The 14,080-nt window shown below is 36.2% G+C and overlaps 1 protein-coding gene across 1 annotated transcript; it reads right to left on the reverse strand.

Annotated features, from left to right (window-relative positions):
* Positions 1 to 6,222: 6,222 nt before the first annotated feature.
* Positions 6,223 to 13,473, reverse strand: LOC109099585 (N-acetyllactosaminide beta-1,3-N-acetylglucosaminyltransferase 3-like). The gene is made up of 2 exons (XM_042730405.1): positions 13,344 to 13,473; positions 6,223 to 7,334 (listed from the first exon to the last, which is right to left on the reverse strand). The coding sequence occupies exon 2, from the start codon at positions 7,324 to 7,326 to the stop codon at positions 6,223 to 6,225; it is 1,104 nt and encodes a 367-aa protein (XP_042586339.1). The 5' UTR covers positions 7,327 to 7,334; positions 13,344 to 13,473.
* Between the last annotated feature and the right edge of the window lie 607 nt (positions 13,474 to 14,080).

Consider the following 14,080-nt stretch of genomic DNA (forward strand, 5'->3'; position numbering starts at 1 on the left):
TGGCAGGGAGGTAGTGACTGAATGACTGTCTGCTTGAGAAACCACCAAAAAAACCTCACTAAAAATAACTGTTCTGTCCCTTCTCTTATAAAAGCTTTGATGATACCCAATGGGCTTAGATTGGTTAGCTGGCACAGTGTGTTATTATATTTCAAACTGCCTAGTGCAGTCCAGAAATGTCATGTGCTTCAGTTGTGTTGTAAACAGGGCAGTGGCATGTGCTCCAGTTCAAACCGAAGTGCTCAAAAATGGCCACCTTCAAAGGGCCCTTCGGAATGAAGCGTGCACTAGGCAGTTTGAACTATAACAACACACTGTGCCAGCTAACCAATCTATGTTTTTGCAGAGAATTGACAGATGTAGATTGTACCCCATAAACACAATCAAGCCTAGAAAAGTTGTTTTTTTTATTTTCCCAACCCCAACTATTATGTACACAAGCTGCAAATGTCAGAGAAAATGGCTCCTTCTAGCATTAGGGAGCAGATTTTCTGCATTCCTGCATGGAAATATGGAGTCGGGCTGGGACTCCGGTTGGACCAGCTGAACATAAAAACATTTGGTGTAAGGCCTTGGCTTGAATTAGTTTTTTACCATGTAATAAACATTTACACCTTTTAAAACTATGCCTAGGTGCAGCTACACCTTGTGTTTATCATTGTTGAGATGCCATTCATGATGCAACATTAACGCCCTTTAATTTATGGCTCCAACATAATAGATTAAAAATGACTGCTGAAAAAAAAGACAAGAAAATGAAAGTACATCTACACCTACTGTGAAAATGAAACTACACCTACTGTGGAAATGAAACTACACCTACTGTGGAACAATCACACAATGTTTCATCAGTTAATTCCAACAATGCAGCCCTGCTGAAACAAAATCTTTTAATACATTCTTGGTCTCCATTTAGAAATATTACTCTTTCCTGTATTAGACGTGTCATTTTATCAACATTTTTATTTTCACCATGGATGCAAGTCAAGTCTTCATTTTTCAGTTTGATTAGACATTTTATGACCAGCTTAGTCTTACAGCCGGGTGAATGTCAACTGGTGACAAGAATCAAGTCCTTGAAAGAGCCTCATTAAATGCTAATATTTAATGATGTAGTTAACTAATGGAACTTTATTGTAAAATGTTACCAAAAAACCTTTACATATTAACCTAAATTCTTGATGTTTAAAAAAGTTTCATAGTAAACTGTCAGCTACCATGGTACAGTGCACTGAAATGTACTTTTCCACCCTTTTTTGAAAAGAAATAAACCAATCAGCCAATTTTCATGATCTTGCCAAAAGGACTACACAAACCCACAATACCCAGCTGAAAAAAGATTAAAAGTAACTGTAAAACAATACAAGGATTAGGAGCTGGTCAATGTGATTTATTAAAAAATTTTACATTTGGTTTATGTGAGGTATTATGACTGACATATGTAAATATGTGACTCTTTCTTTCTCTGTTTTTACTTTGCTGAGAAGTTCTCACCACTATTGTAAAGGATATTTTTGTAAATGAAACAGAACATTTTATGACACTCTGAACTGCAGCAGTTTACACAGGAAATTAGCAGCTTAATAAAGAGGCTGACTGGCACAAAGTTGTATTTGGAAAAGAATAAAAAATTACTAAACATAATATTATTTAATGTTTAAAAAAAAAAAAAAAAAAAAACATTAACAAAGCCTTAATGAATTTTTTTTTTACCATAATCTTCTTGTCACATAAAGTGTGTTCAAGCGCTAGCAAAAGACAGTTTAAAGAAATACCCTTTGAGAGAAGCAGTTAAAGTAAGTGTATTTATTTCTAGTCTCATTAGTGTTTAGCAGTTGTCGTTGCTAGGAAACGCTTGTTTGTTTACTGTGTTGAGACATGCTGCGTTTGGTCTCGTACTCTATGGAATATGTTGTCAGTGTCATGCGCTTGCTTAGACGTTTGTTGTGATAAACACAAATCAGGCAACCAACTGGACCTTATTTACACATGACACTGCTCCACTGATCATGTACTGGTTACTCCACTGCACACCTCAGATCACTTCTGTTGTGTTTGTCTAACAAAAATTAGAGTTGAGACAATGATGGCAATTCTTCTTTTCTTTTTACTGTGCAGTATCAGAATGAACAACTTTGTGAACACATGTTTCTTCCTGGTTTTTATGAACAATTATTGGGCCAACCAAAATCTAACCCTGAGTTAATCTAGAGTGGCAAGCAGTGCTTATTCCTGAGTTTACTCTGAGTGCATTCTACTCAATACACTACAACTTTCTCCTCACTCTTAACCTCAACATGGTTCCTGATCTCTTGATGCTAACAGTGCTACTGATACTTTCTGCTCCACTCTTACATCTTGTTTAGACACTGTTTGCCCCTTGTCTTCCAGGCCAGCCCGTACCACCCCTTCAGCCTCTTGGTTATCTGATGTTCTACCTGAACATTGTTCTAAGCTTAGAGCTGCTGAAAGGGTGTGGCGCAAATCCAAAAATACTACTGACCTTTATGTGTATCAGTCACTCCTCTCTTCCTTCTCTGCTTATGTCTCCACTGCTAAAAGGACATACTACCATAACAAAATTTACAATTCTTCTAACTCTTGCATGCTTTTTAAAACATTTTCTTCGCTCCTTTGTCCTCCTCCTCCTCCCCCTCCTGCTTCATCTCTAATAACTGACAACTTTGCCACGTTTTCATTAATAAAATTAAAAACATCAGTGCACAAATTTCCACACCACAATCCATCAAGCACATCTCACCAGAAAACATAAACTCATTCACATCCTTCTCTTCGCTCTCTGAGGCAGAAGTATCCAAACTCATCCTTTCTAATCATCCTACTACTTGTCCGCTTGATCCTATTCCATCTCATCTCCTTCAGGCCATTTCTCCTGCAGTTGTACCTGCACTCGTACCTGCACTCACTCACATCATTAACATATCCCTCCACACTGGTGTTTTCCCCTCATCATTTAGACAGGCTCGGATAACTCCACTACTTAAGAAACCCACCCTCAACCCATCTCTTTTAGAGAACTACAGACCAGTTTCCCTTCTTCCTTTCATTACAAAAACACTTGAACGAGCTGTGTTCGAGCAAGTCTCTGCCTTTCTCAAACAGAACAACCTCCTTGACAGCAACCAATCTGGCTTCAGAAGTGGACATTCAACTGAGACTGCCTTGCTCTCAGTTGTTGAAGCCACTTATCAATACTTATCTTGCTTGATCTATCTGCTGCTTTTGACATGGTTAACCACCAGATCCTCCTGTCAACCCTACTGGCAAAGGGCATATCAGGAACCACACTCCAGTGGTTTGAGTCTTACCTATCAGATAGGTCCATCAAAGTATCTTGGAGAGGTGAGGTGTCCAAGTCTCAACATCTAACTACTGGGGGGTATCCTCAGGGCTCAGTTCTTGGACCACTTCTCTTCTCTGTCTACATGGCATCATTAGGTTCTGTCATTCAGAAACATGGCTTTTCATACCATTGCTATGCTGATGACACTCAACTCTACCTCTCATTCCATCCTGATGATCCGACGGTAGCTGCTCGCATCTCAGTTTGTCTAACAGACATTATTTTCTGGATGAAGGACCGTCACCTTCAACTCAAACTTGCCAAGACAGAACTGCTTGTGGTTCCAGCAAACCCATTGTTTCATCAAACTTTCACCATCCAGTTAGGCACATCAACCATAACTCCTTCAAAAACAGCCAGAAACCTTGGAGTTATGATTGATGATCAGCTAACTTTCTCAGACCACATTGATAAAACTGTCCGGTCCTGCAGATTTGCTTTATTCAACATTAAGAAGATCAGGCCCTTTCTTTCGGAACATGCTGCACAACTCCTTGTTCAAGCTCTTGTTCTGTCCAGGCTAGACTATTGCAATGCTCAGTTGGGAGCTCTTCCAGCCAGTTCTATCAAACCTTTAAAATTAATCCAGAATGCGGCAGCAAGATTAATTTTTAATGAGCCGAAAAGAATACACGTCACACCTCTGTTTATCAATTTGCACTGGCTACCAATAGCTGCTCGCATAAAATTCAAGGCATTGATGTTTGCCTACAAAACCACCACTGGCTCTGCATCCCTTTACCTAAATTCATTACTTCAGACTTATGTGCACGTCGTGAACGTCACTTGATTGTGCCATCCCAAAGAAGCACAACGTCATTTTTATGGACTTTTAAATTAAATGTTCCCTCCTGGTGGAATGACCTGCCCAACTCAATCTGAGCAGCTGAGTCCTTAGCCATCTTCAAGAATCGGCTTAAAAAACACATCTCTTCCATCTTTATTTGACCCTCTAACTTTAGCACTCACTATTCTAATTCTATTCGTAAAAAAAAAAAAAAAAAAAAAAAAAAAAAAAATCTAACTACCTTTCTAATCTTTGTGTATTCTATCTATTTTCTTTTCATTTATTATAAAAAAAGACCTCTAACACTAGCTTGCTCTATTCTTTTTCTATTCAATCTGTTTTCTTTTTATTTATTATATTATTTAAAAGCCCTTGCTACGTGTACTGCATTTAAGCTAACTGAGACTAGTTATAGCACATATATATTATTGTTCTTTTGTTGTTTTTGATTGCTTCCATTGTCCTCATTTGTAAGTCCCTTTGGATAAAAGCGTCTGCTAAATGACTAACTGTAAAATGTAAATTATAATGACAAATTAATTACAAATGAAAGAAACATGTTTTTAATGCAATTTTATTGCAAACAAAAAAATATCTCTATATTTAGCTACAGAGAGCCATTCAAAAGAAGCTACAAAATATATATGTATATAGGGAGTTAAAGTGCATTTTGTTCTCATTGTGTCTGGCAATTGCTCTTTAAAGAAGGTAGTTTCGGGGGCTGCAATTTTAGCAGGTTCTCATCCCTTGAGGAAGCCACACCAAATGATGTCAGCTCGTCATACACCTACAGACACAGAGGTTGCATACAGCATGGACAAACGCCAAGGAACACTTCATACATACAGTCATAATGTTCCAAGCTGTAAAAAAAAGCAACTACATATTTTCCAGTTTAAAAAACCTTTTAGAGTTTCAAATACTAAGAAATGACATTTTCTTGAAGCTATAAAATCCCATGTACAGAGAGTGAATATTATTCACTATCGTCACCATTGTGTGGCAAGTGTTGAGGCCTATGTACAACCAGAATCAAACCAGGAATCTTTGCTTTATAAGATGATTTAAATGGGTTAAATGCAGAGCACGAATTCTGAGTATGGCTCACCATACTTGGCTGTATGTCACATCATGTCATGTCATATATATATATATATATATATATATATATATATATGACATGACATATGGGCCTATATGGGCCTATAGAATTGGTCCAAACTGCTGTCCCACAACCAAAAAAAAATATTCAAATCTTGATGTTTACTAAGACACCTCTATTATCTATTGAAACCCATAATAATATTTAAAATATTAATAAGCTTAATATACTGTATATAAAAATCATCATTTATTGGGTACTTTCAATTGGGAGGTGGCTGTCCCAAACCCTAACCCCTGAATTTCAACTTATGAAAATGATATTGAAATTATTTTTTTTAAATATACTATATATTTATTTTTTTTCCATTGTTGTTTTTAAAAGTATCTTTTTAATTCTTTTAAAAGTGAAGTTCAAAAAAATAAAAAATATTCATCAATCTTCTCAGATGAAAAAAAAAAAAATTTATAAATGTTATCAGTGTTATCCTTTTAAAAGATACTTACATCCACCTTTTAGGGTAAACAAGGTACAAAAGTAGCCCTTTTAGAAAGGTACTGTCCCAGTGACAACCTTTTTTAAAAAAAATTCTGAAAATGCACTTAATTCCCCTGATAAAATTGGATTTTAAAGAGCAAAATATAGATGTTTCTATATCTATATACAGAGAAGCACTCTCGAGTTGTTTAAAAATAAGAATAGAGATCATGAAAACTATAACTAAAATTGATGAGAAAGAACTCAACCACCCTTTTCAGTTAAAGTGCAATAGACCACATACTTTTCAAAAGGTAATCATTTTGCAAAACTACACCATACTTTAGAACTTCCACCATGTTTAGAAAGGGATTCTTGTAGAGCTCATTATTTTAAAACAAACTTAATCATATTGATTCCAGCGAGCTATTATGTTTCCCTTTAAAAGTAATCACACACCCTGTTCAGTTTTTGAACTATTTTAAAACAAACTTAATCATATTCATTCCACATCACAAAAATCATGTGCGGCAGAAATCTATGGACTAAAATGATTTCTCTGTAAAAGCAAGGGTGAAATTTGTCGATGTTCTCAGCGGGGACATGTAGACCAGCTGTCTTTACACCAAAGTGGGATGTAGGCTTGAGGCCAGCCTTTTCCAAACACATTCCCATGTAAACATCATCAATGGGCAGCAGATTTATAGAGTGAGACATGTTGTAGATCGTTTTGGCCGTGAAGCCAGAGAGAAGAAAGCCTCCTCCACCACAGTATGGAGGATACCTTTCAGACTCCTGTATTTGCACTGGGACAAAATATTTGCTTGAACTTTGTCTGATAGGACCTACGTTCTGAATGAGGTGCCCAGCAAAGAGATGTTTACTTCCATCATTGTCCTTCTGACCCTGAAGATACTCAACCATGTTAAACGTATTGGCAAAGATGTCATCGTCTCCATTTAAAAGAAATCTGACGTGTGGGCACCATCTTTCCATCCACTCTAAGAAAACAATCTGCTTCAGTGTGAGGTTGAAGAAGGAATCATTGAAGTCCCACTGTAAAATGTCCTGGTTCTCACTGTTCTCCAGCTTCAATAGCTTATTCAACCTGTGCTTCTCAAAGCCAGTTTTACTCGTTCCGGTTATGAAGACTCTGCGGATCCACACGCCTTTGTGCAGTCTTTCCTTAGCCCATGTTTTCCGCAGAACTTCTCGTCGATCATAATTCTCTGGAGAACTCTTGATGACCAGAAGAAGGAAGACATCTGCAGAGTTTTGGGGTCTGCCACACTTATTAGGCACATCAAGAAGCATGGGAAAACTCCTACAGTGTTTGTAAAGCAGAAAGTCTTGGATATGATTTGGCAGAGTAGAAAATCCAGTCACATTATAAGCAGACATATTTCGATGACAATGTGAAAATGAATGCTGGAGAGTTTCGAAGCTGGACAAATTGTTTTGTTGATGGAGCATCACATATATGTCTTTGCTCTTCAGTGTCACATCATTTTTAAAGTCGTTTTTCTTCATGATAATGACCAGGCACACAACACCTGTCAGAAGTAACGCTGTCGTCTGCAAGTTTTCCTTTCTCATCTTTGCATCTGTATAAGAACAGAGACACAATTCATATTAATGTTACTCACATACAAGAATGTTTTAACTTTGCCAAGAACTTTAGGCATGAATGTGTATCACAGTACAACACCTTTGGGTATAATTACAAAATGATTTTAATTGAGACTTAAATTTTAAAATAAAAGTGTGTGTGTGTGTGTGTTAGGGCATTCAGTCCAGCTGTGAATGTTCTGCATATCCAAGCCATTTAAGAAAAAGAGTTTGGGGACAGTATAAATATTAACATTAGGTTACTATAAATACCCCTACATAATAAAATCTTGGTAATATGTATATATGTAACAGTCTGTAAATCATTAATTTGTCAAACAACAGCAAATCAGAAGGATTCGGGTATGCCATTTTCATTCTGCATTCTCATTTGCCTGTGGGTGCATGGCCGTAGCAAGTTATGAAATCACCGAGGTCCAGACCTCTGTACATTTTTCATGTTCAAACATAAAAATTTGTTCTCTGAATGATTAATTTGCTTTTCAAACCTCCTCAAACGAGTGTCTGCATGTATAATTCAGTTTAGATAGTTAGCAAGAATGTTTGAAAGAAGGCTGGCGGATATAGGCCTACCCTTTTTACAAGACTGTGTTTAATGGTCATCAGCATCGTAAATCCTTGAATGTTTTTTTTTTTTTACAAGACTGTGTTTAATGGTCATCAGACCTTTACATCCGTTTTTTTTATACTATTTTTTTTGTGTATAAAATGCATGTACATTTATATAACCTTTTGCATCAAATTACAAAAAAACTAGTTAAAGCTAATGTGAGGGTGTTTCTAATGCAGCGTCTATGGAAGCGACAGTAAATTTGACATTGTTCTCTCTTCTAAATGCCGTTATCAGTCTCTATCCATTTTTTTCTTTTATTGAAAGTCATGAAATCACTACTGTGAAGTTTTTCTTTTTCTATTTGAGCAAATGGGAATTCAAAAAATATATTTGTGGTACTCTCTCATTCACTGCTCTACAAGTTAACCCAACTATGATGACGTCCGCTGCTGAGAAACCCATAAATGTGAAAAAGGTCCACTGAACGAGGCTTGAGAGAGTTGTGAGTGAGGGCGGTAGCCTCCGCCGTGTTGCCAGATCCAGCTATAATACAGTAAGTATCTTTAGACTTGTCTTTTCTGTCTAATTTGACATTTTGGAAAGTTAATGAAGAGGGAAGTTGCAGTTTAGGATTAGCCATATATTTATCTTATGTTATTTACAAAAGATTTCAAATAATTACGATTTATTTTATGTTTTTATCTGTTTTCATAGCAAGATCTGCAGACCCACAGCAAAACCACTAGAACCTTTATACGAAAAAGCGTAATGGTGTAACGGGCACTTCGGTGTGAAAAGGTCATTCCAAACCGAAGTGCTAAAAACTGGCCACTTCAAAGGGCCATTCGGAATGAAGGATTTCGAAGGGTACAACTGATGGACACTTGGGCCCCCATGATCGTTTGCACAGATTCTTTGCATGATGACAGTGCATCTGTGTGGGCATGGGATGATGACACAGGAGGGCACTTCAAGAAAGCGTTGTTTGATCCTCCAAAAGTATACCTTTTAGAAAGGTACTGTCCCAGTGACAACCTTTTTAAATATTGTGTATCGAGTTGTTTAAAAATAAGCATAGAGATCACGAAGACTATAACTACCATTGATGAGAAAGAAATCAACCAGGAGCCAGGGGGCCACCACTGCGAACAACGGCCAGCCTCGCACGAAGGATCTTGACTGGCAATTCCTCGCCCCAGCATGGGCGCGGCCCAGACACAGCACACAATCCTCGTGTGCATCAGGAAAGTCAAGGGTAATACTTGTGCTCCACCGGAATGCAAGAGAGGATTCGCTATCCGCATCGTCCACTCTAGTCGCGCAGGTCAACGGCGGAATCAGGCTCCAGGTGAAGGAAAAGGATTCTGAGGAATCCAGGCACCCAACATTGATTATATGTTGGCTGAGCCAGCCAACCAGGCGAATGCTCGGGGGCCATTGGTTATTGCAAAGCAATAGAGTGATTCAATCAGGCTTCAGCATTTCGAGGAAAATGGTTTCCCCATATGTAATTTCGAGAAACCGACTCGATAAGGGAACTCGTAATTACAACTTGTGAACTGGGAGTTTTCTGAGAGCTACTTACCACCTGACCACCGCAGGCTCTGTTTAGGCGTTGATAGTGTTGCCATAGAAAAGCATAATTCTGAGTCCGAGGACGTGAAAAGAACATCACGTGCTGTCATCTCGAAACTACATTAATTACGACATGGCGTGAACGCAGCATAAGACAATCTCTTCCCACAGCACCAGCAGTTTCAGAACCGCAGCCACAGAACCGGAAGTATGAGTAGTCTGTAATGTTTTTGATATCATATGTTGAATAATTATCGTATATATTACGTTAAGCGTTAATCTGCTAAAGTCTTAATTTGTGCTTGGCTCTACTATTTTATATTAAAGTTTGAATTTGTTGTCATAATTTACACTATAAAACCTTTTTTCTGCAGATGTTTTGATAAATTTTTGGATTGCGTGTTGTAAATGAGCCTTGCGGTGAGGTTTTGAAAATGTTTATAATTCATAAAAATAAATAGATTGTTGTTGTTTTTTCAACATTGTCTTTATTGATTTTAGAAACTTTAACATGTAATAAGAAAAATAATTAGAAAAAAGAGAGATGGGGGGGGGGGGTTACAAATTACAAATATATATATATATAAATACATGCACATACACATACTATATAAAGGTGTAAAAACAATGGTACATTAATATCAGGTGATGCATTATATGCCAAGTTACACAGAAAATAGATTTGGGTGAGTTTCCTTCAAGAATCCTATAAAGGGATTCCATACTTTGAAAAACTTGAACTAACTTAACAATATATGTTAGTTTTTCCAAAGCCAAGCAGTGAGATAATTCTTATAACCATTGTTTAAAATAAGGGCTTTCTGTGTTTTTCCAATGACGAGCCACTATAAGTTTTGCTTGTAATAAACTGAATATCATCAATTTCTTATCAGAGCTAGTAAAAGTGCATATTACAGAGGAAATATTTAGTATACATAGTTTAGGACATTTGGGAATAGTTTGTTTCAATGCCGTGGATAAAAAGTTTAAAACTTTTTCCCAAAAACGTTCAACTTGAGGACACTTCCATAAACAAAGATATAAAGTTCCTAGCTCTTGATTGCATTTTATACATTGATCTCGAATGTTGGGATTAAATTTGTGTAGTAATTCCGAAGTTATGTATACTCTCATAATCCATTTATATTGCAGAAGTTTGAACCTCGTACTAATTGTCTGGGTTTGAATTGTCATCACCATTTTGGAGCACACTGCCTTATATATAGCCTTAAGACTAACATATTGATACTAACACCCAAAAAAATAAAAAAAAAATAAAACACCATTAATTTTGATTTCATGGTGACTTTAAGACCAGACAGTGTGATTGGAGTGAAGGTGGCTTTGTACTGGTCTTAACTGCAGTGTGATAGATGCATGGGATTAGAATTCGGGTTATACTCCTCTGGAGAGTCATTATTTTACTCACAGGAGACCACAAGGTAGGTATCAGGTAAGTGAAGGTACGTTTATTTAACAGGTTAACTGAAGGCAGAGAGGCAGAGAAACAACAGGTGAGCAGGTAAATCTCAGGTCAAATCAGCCAACTTAGCTTGCTTTGTTAACTGGAGCGTATACCTTTCTCTCCACAGGGTTTCAGGACAGAATTTACAGAAAATGAAGAGGATCTGGATGAACAGGTTAGGATACAGGCTTTGGGTGAGCCAGGTAAGTCCTTGGTAGCAACTTTAAGACTAGACAAAGTTTGAATGGAGTGAAAGTGGCTTTGTACTGGTCTTAATTGTGGTGTGACAGGTGCGGGAGATTAGACTTCAGGTGATCGTGATCGTGACTGTGAGTAGGTGTGAGCCAGGGAGGATTCTGGGAAATGTAGTGTGCTGAGGTGACTGGTCATGTGACGGGCATGATGACATATGCTGGTGAACTTGTGACACTTCCAGTGTGACATTCCTAATATATGCAAACTCTTATTATTTTGGAGAACTTTGGAATTTTCTCTGAAAGGTACTAAACATTACCTCCAGCCCACCATTAAATTTGCATCCCCTTCAAACCAATTTTAATCAAGATATGTATATCACAGTGCAGAAATCCTATAAGAGGCACTTAACATATTATACATTTATAAGAAATATTAAAGTTACATTTTCCTTTCATTTTCTGTAATGAAGGAGCCCCCAGTAATCCGACACATGACAGAAGCTGTGAAATGGCTCCATTCTAACAGACATCTGCTCAGGGGGCCAGTGGAAGAGCCTCTTTTCCTTACAATGAATGGAGAGGATAAGGAAAAGTCCCTCAACAATCTCCTGGGAAGATCAGAAGCTTCCAGAGTGCCCTTCACATTTTATTTTGTGTTCAGAGGAATTATTTTTGCAGAATTGTCATGACAAAATGTGCCCAAAAGTGAATTGTTAATTTTGTAATTTTCATGCAGCATTGTCATGACAAAATGAGCCTAATAGTGAATTGTTCACTTGATAAACTTCAATTTAATTACATTTTTGATTGTTTCTTTTAAAATTATGCTGCGGTGTGTGTGTTCTTTTAGATTTTTATTGAAATGTTTGTTATGAAAAATGCATGATGCACATGTTTTTGACTTTGGAGTAAACGTTTATTTTGAATCTAGTGATTAAAGTATATTTCATATAAAATGCCCAGAAGATTCAAACATTATTTTTTATATCATAAAAAGGAAATAACTTGCATGATACAATGAAATTAATAACTATATACAATTATATTACACAAGACTGTTTTTAAAATACTTAATGCATCATTAATACATGAAGTATGTTTTGTGTGTAATAAAAGCAAATTACCCCTTAAAAACCATAGGTGGTACTATTCTGTTAAGATTGTAAGCTCTGCCCCTCATTTCCAGTTCCATGGCTTCGTTTCTGAAACTGCTGGTGCTGCTGGTCTGCAGATTAGATGGATATATCTCACAAAATGTTTTGAGGAATTTTGACAGCAACGTTGTTGCTTGGGCACCATCCCATTTAGAATGGGTAACAAATTTCTATCTGGATACTTTAGATCGGTCATGGGCCCTGTTTCCAACCTGGTTGCCCGTTGATGGCAACATTGCCCAAAGTTTCCCCATGTATCATCAACCTAATAGTAATCAAAAAAGCGCACTGACAGGATTCCACATTTAATAAAGAAAATGCCAAAAAAAAAAAAAAACAGAAGATATTATCTTTCAGAAACGTTATCAATGCTATCAAAAACTGTTTTAGACGTTACCTAGTAGGCCTACACAGACCTGTAGAACAAGTAGACTAGGTTACAGAATGAAATGAAATATGCAAACCCTAGCTATGAAGAAGTCTATGCTATTTCATTCAGTATATTCTAGTAGTTAAATTTTCACCAAATCATGCTAAAATATTAATAAGAGCACTAGAAAGTTATCATCTATATAGCAATAGTTATTAATAAAAACTATTACAGTAATATGTATTGTTACATGAATAATAAAAAAAGTGATATAATTCCACCCCTAGCCTATAGTAAAGTACTAACAAATACTGATGCAATAAATATAGTATAATTTAACAGTGATCACTCTCAAACACTACACACTAATCACACTACACTTGTACTTGAGTATATATTTTTTCAGTACTCTTTGCACCATTGATTAAGAATCATCATAATTACCAATTTAAAAACCAACAATCGAAAACCAACTTAAACACATTTAGAATGAAAATACTGAAAAATATTATTTTTATATATTTATTTATTTTATTTTTTCACTTACGTGCAAAAAAAAGTAAAACAAAAGTGACAACAATTATTTGTAACAACAAATAGTTGAAGTCACTCCAGTTAGCTTGGTTATCTAAACCTCTAAATTAAACAGATTAAAACATATTCATCTTACCTGACTGTTATTTAGCTTCTTTGGAAAAGGTCAACACAAGTGTTTGAGCTTTTGTTCATGTTGAAATGCGCTTACACTGTCATGAGAGGAAACCATATAATCGTTCAAAAGGTTGCATTTATTTGACAGATTGCATGAACTGCACTCTTGCGTGAACTGCATAAATCATTTCCGCGTTCTCAATCTAAATAGGGGTAGGGTATGATTAGCTAACATAAAGCTGGTTTCCACATTTTTTTTTTTTAACACAAAACAAATGAACCATGTCATAACACACATTCCCATTTGTTTCCTTCTAAACAGATTAAACAAATTAAAGTGTAACATAATGTAATGTTACTATTCTTTTCACTTTCTCACTTTCTTTCACTTACACTTTTTTTTAATTAGGAACAATAACAATTAAAAGTAGTTTAAAGCATCTTTGCTAAATAAAAGTACTCATTTCTATCATTTCTTTTCTGAAAAATAAAAATTATACTGACTCTAAGCTTTTTTATGGTATAGTGTATAATGTTACAAAAGCTTTTTACTTAACAAAAATGCTGATCTTTGGATCCTTCTATTCATCAAAGACTCCTGAAAAAAAAAAATTACTCAGCGGTTTTAAATATTGATAATAATAATAATTAAAAAAAAGATTTCTTGAGCAGCAAATTAGCATATTAGAATGATTTCTGAAGGATGTGACACTGAAGGCTGGAGTAATGATGCTGAAAATTTAGCTTTGATCACAT

This window comes from Cyprinus carpio, chromosome B8, assembly GCF_018340385.1.
Source record: "Cyprinus carpio isolate SPL01 chromosome B8, ASM1834038v1, whole genome shotgun sequence".
NCBI classification, from domain to species: Eukaryota; Metazoa; Chordata; class Actinopteri; order Cypriniformes; family Cyprinidae; genus Cyprinus; species Cyprinus carpio.